This window comes from Aotus nancymaae, unplaced genomic scaffold, assembly GCF_030222135.1.
Source record: "Aotus nancymaae isolate 86718 unplaced genomic scaffold, 86718_ANA_hifiasm-v0.15.2.pri h1tg000028l, whole genome shotgun sequence".
In the NCBI taxonomy this organism is placed as follows: Eukaryota; Metazoa; Chordata; class Mammalia; order Primates; family Aotidae; genus Aotus; species Aotus nancymaae.
In genome coordinates, this window is record NW_026988441.1 from 38,615,861 (window position 1) to 38,628,850 (window position 12,990).

The 12,990-nt window shown below is 46.5% G+C and overlaps 1 protein-coding gene across 4 annotated transcripts in view; it reads right to left on the reverse strand.

The window, feature by feature from the left end:
- Positions 1–12,990, reverse strand: part of SAFB (scaffold attachment factor B) — a 42,338-nt gene that overhangs the window by 8,809 nt on the left and 20,539 nt on the right. For all 4 annotated transcript variants that reach the window (XM_012435915.3, XM_012435913.2, XM_012435914.2 and 1 more), the window contains exons 6-14: positions 10,225–10,252; positions 8,775–9,285; positions 8,299–8,348; positions 7,495–7,589; positions 5,602–5,751; positions 5,441–5,523; positions 4,968–5,107; positions 4,706–4,794; positions 1,892–1,998 (exon numbers count right to left, since the gene is read on the reverse strand). In XM_012435915.3, coding sequence (XP_012291338.1) covers positions 1,892–1,998; positions 4,706–4,794; positions 4,968–5,107; positions 5,441–5,523; positions 5,602–5,751; positions 7,495–7,589; positions 8,299–8,348; positions 8,775–9,285; positions 10,225–10,252 — 1,253 coding nt within the window. The remainder of the gene's footprint in view (positions 1–1,891; positions 1,999–4,705; positions 4,795–4,967; positions 5,108–5,440; positions 5,524–5,601; positions 5,752–7,494; positions 7,590–8,298; positions 8,349–8,774; positions 9,286–10,224; positions 10,253–12,990) is intronic.

Here is a 12,990-nt window from a genome sequence, read left to right on the forward strand (position 1 = left end):
GGTCCTGAGGCCAATCGTCTCTGGATGCCCAGGAATAACTGTGTGTTTCTGTCCCAGCAGAAATGTATAATCTTGCCTCACTGTATTCTGGACCCAAATAACTGCAACTTCCTCAGTTCATCCAACATGTCTTGGATTCTCCCACATCTGCCTCTGTGGATCTTAGCACTTTCAGGAGGAGCCCGTAGTATGAAGGGGCTATGGTTTATGTAATCGCACTAGGGAACTTTTCAGTTCCGTCAAAATGCTCACAACCTGACAGGGGACACTCAAGCCCACAGGGCAGACATGGGGAGGCACCGAGGGTCTGGAACATGTTAGTGTTCAGCACTGCAGGCTCCCGTGGGCTCCCGCTAGGCTGCCCATGTTCATTATTCCCCCAGCATAAATGCCACCTCCCAACACCTTCATTCATAGGACTATAATAGAGTTTGTATTTTCTTTTCCTTTAAAAGGAATTAAAGGGTGGCTACTCTTTAGGCAGCAGTGCTCACTCCCCCTCCTTTTAAACTAATGGTCCTGATTTTTAAATTTGTATTTATTTGAGATGGAGTTTTGTTCGTGTTGCCCAGCTGGAGTGCAATGGTGGGGTCTCAGCTCACTGCAACCTTCACCTCTAGAGTTCAAGCGATTCTCCTGCCTTACTCTCCCAGGTAGCTGGGATTACAGACATGCACCATCACACCTGGCTAATTTTGCATTTTTAGTAAAGATGGGGATTCACCATGTTGGTCAGGCTGGTGTTGATCTCCTGACCTCAGGTGATCCACCCGCCTCAGCCTCCCAAAGTGCTGGGATTACCGGCGTGAGACATCGTGCCAGGCGGTCCTTACTTTAAAACTGAACTTAACAAATTATTTCTTCATAGAAAAATTAGCTGTAATTCACTAATAATGTTTGTGTTTAGTTCTTTCCTCACTTATTTAAGAATGAGGCCCTGTGAGGCCTAGAACACTGGCTCACGCCTGTAATCCCAGCATTGCAGCACTTTGGGAGGCTGAGGCTGGCAGATCACTTGAAGTCAAGACTTTTCAGAGCAGCCTGGCCAACATGGCGAAACCTCATCTCTACTAAAAATACAAAAATTAGCCAGGTGTGGCAGTGCCTGCCTGTAGTCCCAGCTACTCAGGAGGCTGAGCCAGGAGAATTGCTTTAACAGGGGAGGCAGAGGCTGTGGTGAGCTGAAATCATGCCATTGCACTCCAGCCTGGGTGACACAGAGACACTCCATCTCAAAAAAAAGGAAAAGAAAAGAATGAGGCTCGCTCTCGCTGGGTCCACCTCATGGTCTCTTTTCCTGTATTCACATCTGCTGGAGCAAATTTGGTTTTGCACTACTGATGCTGGAAAGCATTCCATCTCCCTGCCTTTGTTACCTTCTATCATCTTTGGGAAGAGACTTATTTGAAAAGAGCCGTAGGTAGGCCGGGAGTGGTGGCTCATTTCTGTAATCCCAGCACTTTGGGAGGCTGAGGCGGGTGGATCATATGAGGCCAGAAGTTCGATACCAGCCTGGCCAACATGGTGAAGCCCTGTCTGTACTAAAAATACAAAAATTAGCCAACGTGGTAGCAGGTACCTGTGATCATAGCTACTCAGGAGGCTGATGCAGGAGAACTGCTTTAACCTGGGAGGCGGAGGTTACAGTCAGTTGAGATCATGACTGGGTGACAGAGCAAGACTGCCTCAAAAACAAAAAACAAAAAAACAACAAAAAAAGAGCCACAGGACGAAAGTTAAAATACAAGTCAGTATGAACTGAAAGCCAATGGAGCAAAGAGGTTGACAGCAGTATCCCACCCCACAGAACTCTGTAAACGTCCTCCCAGGACACAGTCATGAACACAGTCTAGAAAAAACACCAAACTGTTCCTGGATCCCAAAGACTCACCTATGGGACTCTGAGTCTCTCGATTTCCGAGACTCCTTGACCTTATCAAAGGACACCACAGACCGCTTCTCTCTGCTCGCCGATTTCCGATCCTGGCTTTTGGAAACCTAGTTCACCAAAGAACATTAAAAAGTTAAAGCAGAGGCTGGGCACGGTGGCTCACACCTGTAATCCCAGGACTCTGAAAGTTCAAGGCAGATGGATCATTTGAGATCGGGAGTTTCAGACCACCCTGGCCAACATGGGGAAACCTTGACTCTACTAAAAATAAAAATTAGCTGGGCTTCTGATTTAAGAAATATCCAGAAAAAAAAAAATTAGCTGGGCGTGGTGGCACACGCTTGTAATCTCAGCTACTTTGGAGGCTGAGGTGGGAGGATCCCTTGAACCTGGGAAGTGGAGGTTGCAGTGAACCCAGATCACACCACTACACTCCAGTCTGGGCGACAGAGTGAGACTCTGACTCAAAAAAATAAAATTGCTGGGCACAGCCTGTATGTAATACCAGTACTTGGGGAGGCCAACGCGGGTGGATCACTTGAGGTCCGGAGTTCAAGACCAGCCTGGCCAACATGGCAAAATCCCATCTCTACTAAAAATACAAAAATTAGCCGGGCATGGTGGTAGATGCCTGGATTCCAGCTACTGGGGTGGCTGAAGTAGGAGAACCGCTTAAAAACCCCCAAGAAGGCAGAGGTTGCAGTGAGTACACTGTGCCACTGTACTCTAGCCTGGGCCACAGAGCGAGACTCCATCTCAAATAAATAAATAGGCTGAGTGCAGTGCCTCATGCCTGTAATCCCAGCACTTTGGGAGGCCGAGGTGGGCGGATCATGAGGTCAAGAGATTGAGACCGTCCTGGCCAACATGGTGAAACCTTGTTTCTACTAAAAATACAAAAATTAGCTGGGCATGGTGGCGTACTCCTGTAGTCCCAGCTACTTCGGAGGCTGAGGCATGAGAAACACTTGAAACCAGGAGGTGGAGTTAGCAGTTAGCCGAGATTGTACCACTGCACTCCAGCCTGGCAACAGAGTGAGACGCTGTCTCAAAATAAAGGAAGAAAGAAAAATAAATAATTTAAAATATGAAAAAAGTTAAAGTAGATATGACAGGCAAACAGAAGAATCAGGTATGAGCTATTTAATCTAAGGAAGCCTTTTACATTTTGCTTCTCATAATTCAAAGACACAGAATTTCATCCACATTTAATGGTAAATATTATGATCTACCAAGTACATTTAGTAGAGAAAAAATGGAAATGAGTATTGCCTCCCAAAACTTAAGATCAAAAAACAACTTTATGTCTTTTGCTTCAAAATAAATTCCTTAATTTTGCTTTTTCCTTCATAATTAAACACTGCATTCCCAAATAAAGCACTTCTGATACGCTTGACAAGTTCCTTATTTGTGCCAACTGCATTTTTAAGAGACCTACTCATTTTATCCCTAGAACTCACACTTTCCTTTCTCCATTTTCCAAAGGTGTTTTAGAGAACAAGGGTAAAAGGCTATGACATATTATAATACTGGCACAAACACAGACTGAAAGCTCCCAAGCGACCCACTCCATTCACCAACTTAAATGGTTCCCCCTCCGTGCCACTGAGGGTTGACGGGGCAGGTTCAAGGTCCCTCTCCTTCCTAAAGGAGGGGCTGTTGGCAAGATTGGTCCTGGGCTGGCAAGTGGGAAGTTGGCTGTGAGAGTGTCCCCAGTTGACAGTTAACCAGTAAAGTTGGCTCAGTGTGCACAGACCATGCAAACAATAGGTGGTTTTTTTTCTGAGATGGGGTCTCGCTCTCTCTCCCAGGGTAGAGTGCAGTAGGATGAACATGGCTCACTGCAGCCTTGACTTCCCAGGTTTAAGTGGCATTCTCCTACCTCAGCCTTCTGACTAGCTGGGACCACAGATGCATGCCACAAAACCTGCCTAATTTTAAATTTCTTGTGAAGATGGGTCTCACTATGTTGTCGAAACTGGTCTCCAACTCTTGAGCTCCAATGATTCTCCCAGTTCAGCCTACCAAAGTGCTGGGGTTAAAGGCATGAGCCACTATGCCCAGCTCACACTGCAGCCCAGCAAGGAGGCAGGAGTACAGGAAGGAGTCAAGGTGGAGAGCAAGCTGGAGGGAGGCTGGAGAGACAGGCCGGTCACTACGGCATGCCCCACACTGCTGGGTGCAGGAAGGCATGATGGGGAGCTGCTGACACCTTTCAGGGTAGACAGGAAATATGGACTGCCACACACCGACTCAGGGAAACTGCTCCCATACGTGAATTTTAAAGTTAGCTTTAGAAAATAAGTAACAGTCATCAGAGCAAAAGTAAGAATAAAGGAAAGCTTTCTGTATTTTAAAAACTAGTTTGAGGCTGGGTGCAGTGGTTCATGCCTGTAATCCCAGCCCTTTGGGAAGCCAAGGCAAGAGGATGGGAAGCCAAGGCAAGAGGATCACCTGAGGTTAGGAGTTCGAGAACAGCCTGGCCAAGATGGCCAAACCCTGTCTCTACTAAGATGATAATGGCACATGCTTGTATTCCTAGCTACTCGGGAGGCTGAGGCAGGAGAATCGCTTAAGCCTGGAAGGCAGAGGTTGCAGTGAGCTGAAATTGTAGAACTGCACTCTAGTCTGGGCGACAGAGTGAGACTCTGTCTCAAAATAAATAAATAAAATAAAAGGGTTTGAGATTTCTACATTTTTGAAACAGTATACAAAAGCTTTTTTCAAATGAAGCTCAATAATTCCCTAAGACGCTCAACAAAATACGAACTGAAAAGTAAAGCAGAATACCCTAGTTAGAAAATTAATACTCACTCTCTCTTTGGACCCAGATGTTTTTACACTAATCACAGGTACCCCTTTGGATTTATCCATTACTACAGTCCGCTCAGTCCCTCGACTTCCTAAGGAAAGACAGGGAAAGTTTAAGGGGAAAACCATGAACACCCAAAGGAGAAAAACCCTCTGCACCATGAATCTAGAATCTAGTTTGTGTTACCAGTTGATCATAGCAACGTAACAAACCACACCAGGCTCAGAAACAAGACAAAATCTCCCGGGCCCATCAGCTGCCCACCTGACTTTGTGGCTCGAGATCGCTCTGAGGGGCCAGGTTTCTGATCATCTTGGTCCTTATTCTTTTCTCCACTTCCGTCTTCACCCTTCTTAGCATTGTCTTTTCTGTCAGCTTTATCGTCCCTCTTAAGATTTGCAGATCTAGAAAAAACAGACGTGTTGGCTGGGCGTGGTGGCTCATGCCTATATTCCCAACACTTTGGGGGGACAAGGTGGGTGGATCACATGGGACCAAGAGTTCGAGACCAGCCTGGCCAACATGGCGAAACCTTGTCTCTACTACAACTACAAAAATTATACGGGCATGGCTATAATCCTAGTGAACCGGGAGGCTGAGGCAGGAGAATCGGTTGAGCCTGGGAGGTGGAAGCTGCAGTGAGCCAACATCTCACCACTGTATACCAGCCTGGGCAACAGAGTGAGATTCTGTTTAAAATACCCTGCCCCTTTAATTTAACCAGGGAGAAGGGGTACCTGTCGCTGTTGCTCGACTTCTCCTTTTTCCCGTCACTGTCTCTTTTGTCAGAGGTTTTCTTTCCCACAGGTTCATTTTTGGCCTGAAGAAGAGAATCAAGTGCAAGTATTACCTCATTTCCTAATGTGGGCTACATCCTGAGAAGAAAACGGCCACTCACTTTCTCCACGGAGATCATTTTTCCATGGAGCTCTGTCTTGTGCAGGTGGTTAATGCATTTCGTGGCCTCTTCTGCTGTGGACATCGTGACAAAACCGTAACAGCGAGCTCCAGGACTCCGGGCATTTGTCACAACCTTGGCGCCTACCACCTCAAAAGAAAGTGGGCAAATATGGCTCAGACACTGAGCAGGGCATGGGAACATGAAAAGCCCACAGGGAAGCCTGCTCATTGGGGGTCCCACAGTGTTAGACTGGGGAGGATAATGCTACCAATGCTGCTGTTTTGCTGTTACTCCTCTGAGGACCTCTGGCCAGTTTTAACTGCTCGTCTAGTTCCTCAAGGGGGACTAGGAGAGCAGTGTAGGGGAACAGAGGAAAGAGAAATGAAACAGGGTTCTGCCAGTGTTCCTTTAATATGGTCTAAAACTCATGAGGAAATGATTCCAAATATAAAGTTATGCTATGTAGGTGGTAAATTACGAAGTGATGTAACATGGGCAAAAAAAAAAAAAGACTTCGCCACAGACAGAGTGACGCAAGGACAAGTCTGCAGGCCATGCTCTGGAACTCAGACCCATCCTATCACTGACCTCCCAGGTTTAAGTGGCATTCTCCCACCTCATTATCCTAAAACTCAGTGACAGGTTTCAGACACTGTAGACGAATCTTTTCCACGCCACTTGGTTCTCTCAACTCCACTTGCCCTTTGACAGCAGAAGACACCACAGCTCAGGAAAAGCCCCGAACGAGCGAGTGGCCGTGGGTGCTATTCACACACATTGTGCCACATGGAATCCTAGCCCCAGAGGACACTCTCAGAGGGGTCTGATCCTCTACTTAAACCACATCAGGCCAGCAATGTATCCAAGACACTGCAGTCTCTAGGGCAACACTTCCCACTGAGCACCCACCTGCCAAGGGCCACCGTGGAGTCAGGAAAGGAGCTCTAGTGGGGGAAACTTGGTGCAGGTGTTGCCAGCCACACGCCTTAGATCACTGAGGCCCAGGAAGCTCTTAGTTATGTCCATAATAATGACATACTTAGTTTGATCCTCTTTTTTTAAGTTCTTCAAAGTCAGTAATTGGGGAAAACACTTGGTTTTCTATATTGCAATGTGTTGAATGAACCCTCACTGTGCAAAACAAAGGACTGGACTCCTTCCTTTGGCTGTCCCGAAACTGAATGTGAGAGAGATGAGGAGCCCTGGATGCAGGAGGCTATCTGGGAGGCAAGTCTGGGAAGCATTGAGGGGAGGGGAGGGAGAAAGCACAGGGAGGGCCAGGTGGCTGTGCTGGGCACCAGGAATGCAGAGCTGGTGCCACCAGCTCCACCTTCATGGGCTTGAGAAAGGCAGGTGCTGCAGACAAGAGGCGGCTAGAACTCCTCCCAGAGGTGAACTGAGGCAGCAACTTTGAGAGCCCCCAGCTGCTGAGGTGAGGTTCAGTCAATGGACGCAACACACCCGTGGTCAGGGGACCCCCCATCATCAGACTCCAGGGTCCTTGTTCTTGAATTCTGAGTTACAGCACCACAAACACTGTTCTAAGAAGACCACTGCCTCTCTGGCATGCCGACTAGCATCCCCACCTGCCTACCCTGGCAGGCCAGCCTGAGTATGACGTCCTGAGGACAGAGAAACGGATCCACAAGCCATTATAGGGAAGGGGGCAAGCTTGCAGAGAAGGGGAGAAATACAGTAGAGATGCGGGCTCTGGAAGCTTCCACACCACTCTCACCTCTAGCTATGGAGGGGCAGACCCTCCTCAGCCATCAGCAAGCGTTAAGCTCTTGGTATCTTTCTAAGAACTCACTGAAGGGAGGAGGATCTGCATGTAAAGGCCACACAACACTGGTCTCAAACTATCTTCTCCAGAAAAGCTCTGGCACTTACCTTCCCATATTTGCTGAAAAGATTCTTCAAATCTGTAGCTCTGGTTGTAGAAGAGAGTCCACTAACCCAGAAATTTCTACCACAACTGCTGCGACCTATTTCAAAAGAAAGTTCTAGTCAAAAGCCAAATACCCACAAGATCTCAAGACTTAAGAGACAACCTTTCCAAACCTCACATGGTTTCCACTTTTCCCGAGGCAGTGCCAGCACTAAAAACCAAATGGGGCCGTGGGCCTGACCACTGTCCTCACCAAGACCCTCCAGTGTGACATGAGGCCCAGCAACACTGCCACAGGGCCCATCACAATACTGAATTGGGCTGTTGGGGCCATGTGAGGTTTCCTAAGAAAGTCAGCAATCGCTTAATTACAGGAGGAATTGCAGTGGCCACGTAGCAAAACAGCCAAACTCGATGTTGACAACGCATCCCATTTCTCTGTCTCCATCCATGGCTTTGTATCTATCCCACATTTTAACTCCTTTAGAACACTGATCAAGAAGGAATTTGGTAGGGTAAAATTATTTCTCAGTTAATGGATTTAATGAAAGGTTACAGGATGAACGTGCTCCCGACACACTCTGAAGCAAGGGTCTGCACGAAATCAACCTATTAATTCTTAGGACCTGGTTTGCTTCCTATAACCCAGAACCTGTAGAGTTAATAGCAGAGAAGGAGAAAGACTGCACAAAAGTCTCAGGAGTCTCCTGGGTAAGGAGCGCGGTATGCGATGAACCAGAATCAAATGCCCGCCACTGTCTAGGCCATACATGCTCCAAGGGACTGGTGTCGCTGGGGTGACCTACCTTTTTCCTCTTTGGAAAGCCTTTTTGTATCCGAGTCATCTTCCGGAGAACTAGAGACAAAAGACAATGTCATTCCGCAAGGAAGAAGCATGGCGGAAACAAACTCAAAACCATAAATTTCGTGCTGAGGTTGCATACCTACCCGAAATTTAGTTCTGAAAAAAATGAAACCCCGACAAACTTGTATTGCAAATCTGACCTAACCATAAGATTTCAGACCCACAGGAGTTAATTAATTCTGCTGGGCTAAAGGTAATTAGGAAGAATTAAAGAATACAACCATGATAGGTTGAGAAAAGAAAAAAGATTATGTAATCAGTGTAAAATACACAAAGAGAAATAAAACATTCTTTAGGAGCAAAACTACAATTTCGTCAGTCTGGCTGGCCAATTGCAGAAAAAAACAGCTTATGTGTGTCATTAAATGACCAATGAAAAGGAGATAGCGTCTGGTCTAAAACTGAGAAAAAACAAACCTCATTTTCTGATCAGCGCCCTCACTGGTTGAGGACTCTTTAGGAGCCGGAGGAACTTCATTACAAGCTTCAAAATCAAACTTCCTCCCGTCTTCTTTGCTATCTCTGGCTTCGGGGCTTGGGGCTTCCGTGGGCGCTTCCGCGAGCTCCTCGCTAGAGGCCTCCGCGAGCTCGGAGGCCGCACTACTCTGCTCAACTGCTGGCTCTAGCCCTACAGGTTCACAGTCCGTCCTCTCGCCATCGCCTGGCTGCTCCACGGGCTCCCTTTTCACTACCGCTAACAGGCTGTCTGCCTTGCTCGACTGAGCGTGTGCTGTTGACTCGCTGGCCAAATCTAAATCACCCTCCTCCGGATGGGCGCTGTCAAATAGGTCCTCTTCCTCCGCAAGCTTTCTGTCTGGCCCCACGCTACTTGTGTCCTGTGCAAATGGCTGCTCCAGCTCGGAATTTTCTTCTTTTACTGGCTCAGATTTACAAGTTTCCCCCAAAATGTCGAGTATTTTCTCATTTTCTACGGATTTAACAGGAATAGAATGGCACAAGGTTTAATTACCAGGGAAATAAAGCAATCACAAATGTGGAACTGGCACGGCTGCCACACTAACACGAAGAGAACTGCTAGCTACACAGAGATTGGAAAACCCGCGGGTACACAAAGTTACACTGGTTACACTACCTGCGCTGTGACCGCCTCTAGGTAAGCCTCTACGCTACACGGAAGAGAAAAGCATCCCAGTGATTTAACCCCCAAAACCTTCTGGCTGATTCTTGAGAGTCTTCATTCTGTCGTCGTTTAGATATGACTCTTCCAAATTTAGCTTCCAAAGTCCAAGTTGCTTAACTGAATGTATCACCATTCACTGAACAGCTCAATTTCCAAATTTCTTTGAATTTCTTTTAACAGAACAGTCCAACATGAAAACCAGAATCTCTTCCATCCGTGCTGAGATATTTGCAGTCCAGAAAGTGAACAGTATTTGGAATTCTCATGAAGACACTCTTTCCTCTTCTGGAATCCAGTTATGTCTCAAATTTGTTTTAAAATGTATCTCCCTACCACTGCCTGAGCTGCCTGAATTAAAAACCACAAAATTAAGCTACTGCCCAATATCACAAGATCTGTTTTGTGGGTGCAGAGGTATTAGCTCTCAAGAAAGGCATGTGGAATTCTTTCTATGTATGCTTCAACGCTGTTGATATTCAAAAAGGCATGAGATGCTCTCATCTCACTGATACATTTTGTAAAATGACAAGTGAGCCACTTTAACAGATCTGGTGATATGGCTGGGTTTCCAATCTCTATGATCCTGGTAGGTTTTGGACTGTAAACCTTTAGAACAATGTATACTATAGTAAGGCAATTTTTTTAAAATCAAAGAATTCCAATTAGAGAAGATGGAAAACTAGAATGGTTCCAAACCCCCGCTGGTAAGTTTTCATTTAACAGTACCTGGCTCCAGGGATGGCTCTTCAATTTCCTGCAAGAAAAAACATAAATAAGACTGTGCCAGATGGATGACACCTACAGTTTATTAAAACTAAATCCAAGAATAACTAAAGAGGGAATCAAAAAAATAAAGGGATAGAAACTCACAAAAACAAGAGGTGGAAAACCTCCTTATTCTAGGAATGAGCCCACAACACTGGCATCCACTTCAACGCAGCCCACCCGCCATCCAGTCTCCCCTGCAGGGGCCCGGCATTGATCTCACTTCATGGTGAAGCACTCATCACATGTGTGCCTGTTCCTCTAAACTGAAGTCTCAGATCCAAAGAAAGCAGTGTTTCTATTTTTCTACTGTTAGCGTCTAGAAGAATGCATGGCACATTAACAGTGACTTTTTCACTGAATGAAGCTAAGATAACTTTCTGATAATCAAAAGACTGAGGGAATATGGTGCAGGTGGTTTGATTTCCTTTTATTTTGCATGGTGGTACCAGCATGAATACCTGTGAATACCCTTCCTCCTTTATTTCCTCTTCCAATCAATGTCCTCACCAGGCCAGCTCCAGAAGTCATTCCAACTCTTAACAGGAAGCCTGTCCACTCAGGCTGGTGCTCTCCTTGCCTATTGTGGTTGTATTACCCGCATCCCATCTCTCTGCATCTTGTGTCCACAGTGAGCACATGTCCCTCTGTGGCCTGTGGCCTTCAGCCTTCAGCCAATGGATCCCTATGCCACCTCCCTCCCTGACAGGCCCAGCCCTCCCCTGCCCTGTTCCAGCCAAGTCATATACATCCCTCAGTATTCAGGTCAGTAGGATCTCCTTTTAGGAAGGCTTTCCCCTAAGGGATCCCTCTCTAACCCAATTCCAGCTGAGCTGTGCGCCACTAAGCAAAGGAGCTTTTCCAACATGATGTGATCCCCCTGCCCCGTTTCCTGTGCACACAAGGTATACTTCTCTGGAATTCCAGCCAACACTGATGAGCACTGACTAGGTTCCAGGCACAAATGTAAGCACCTAAATACGCAGACTCGTCATTGGTCGCAAGAGGTTGGTCCTAATGGTAGCACCCTTCTTTTTAAGACTGATCAGAGAGACTGAATAACTTGTGCAAGGACACACAGCAGGTGGGAAGCAGAGACAGGCTCTGAGCAAAGGCCGTACAAGTGTGGGTCTGCACTGTTAGCTGTCAGGCCAGGCCTCTTCCAATACTTTGTTAACATGTGGCCTTCACATGGGAAGGGCGGGCCCCATGAGCACAGGACCATCCTTCTTTCTCATTCATCTGCATAAAGCTGGTAGTTAATGCCACACCTGACACATCACAGGGGCTTCACATATACCCAATAAGTAGGTGTGACTGAATTATAACTTCTCCTGGGAACTGCCTTGCCATTCCAGGATCCTCTAAGAAACTGTACATTTGGTTGGCTGTGGTGGCTCACACCTGTAATCTCAGCACTTTGGGAGGCCGAGGCAGGTGGATCATGAGGTCAGGAGTTCAAGACCAGCCTAGCCAACATGGTGACACCCCATCTCTACTAAAAATACAAAAATTAGCTGGGCATGGTGGCGGGCACTTATAATCCCAGCTACTCGGGAGGCTGACACAGGAGAATTGCTTGAACCCGAGAGGCAGAGGTTGCAGTGAGCTGAGATTCACGCCACTGCACTCCAGCCTGGATGACAGAGTGAGACTCCATCTCGTGGAAACAAACAAACAAACAAAAAAACTGTACACTTTCCTCATGGTTTTAATCAGTTCTTTTCCCCATGTACCCTACCCCATTCTGGGAATTCAGACCACATTACTGAAGCAAATGATCAATCTTGGCAGAATAATTCTCCCTCATTTTCTCTAGAGAAGCAAATACATGCCTATTTGTTTAAGAGAGACTGTATGCTTCCCGTTTTAACAGGGGAGACTGTGACCAAGAAAGATCCTGGGGAAAGTGACAAGATCAGGCCCCTCCTGTCTGTTGTGAATGGCTGTGTCAACTCGCAGGTGGAGAGACGTCAGCGCTAAAGGCAAGCTGGGTTTCACCAGATTTTCTTGAGATTTGAGCCTTCCTCAAGGCTGGAGCTCTGGCTTTCCAATATCTCCCTTACCCTTGCTTGGCAGAAGTAAATGGAGATCTTCTCCAAAAGGTGGTATCTAATTACAATAGCATAGATGACATTTAGAAAGAGAGAGAGAGGAAAAAAAACCCAAAAAGGCTAGGCAAGAGCTGACTCTATCTACATTTCTCCACAAAAAGTTCTCCTAAGAATTAGCTAGCTATCTAGGTAAGCATATTCTAACGATTTATATCTATGAAGGCTGGGGGAACAAAAAAGAAAACTCAAGACCCACAAATATAAAAATCATACCTGGAAGTTCTCATCTCATCTGTTCTTATCTAAAATTTAATATTTACATAGAAGCTAATGAAACGGGCAGGATGTACAGTCATTAAAAGAAATCTGGGCAATTTTAGTAAAAAAAAACTTCCCAGAGACAAGACGGGAACCCAAGACCCCACCTTCCCAGCAGGGCTGTCAACCCTCAATCCCCATCTGGACCCTATTCATCTTTTCTAGGCAGATATGCCCCCTTGCTGTCTCATCAAATCATCTTTCTGCAGGCGATGCCACCCAGAGTAGATGAGACAGGCTGCCATCCCCCCTACACCCTCCCCCCAGCACAGCAATGAAATTAACAAGAATGCCACAAAACATGTCTCTAATCACTGCTGGTAAGCCACAGCCTTGGAGGCCACTCGTCGAAGCC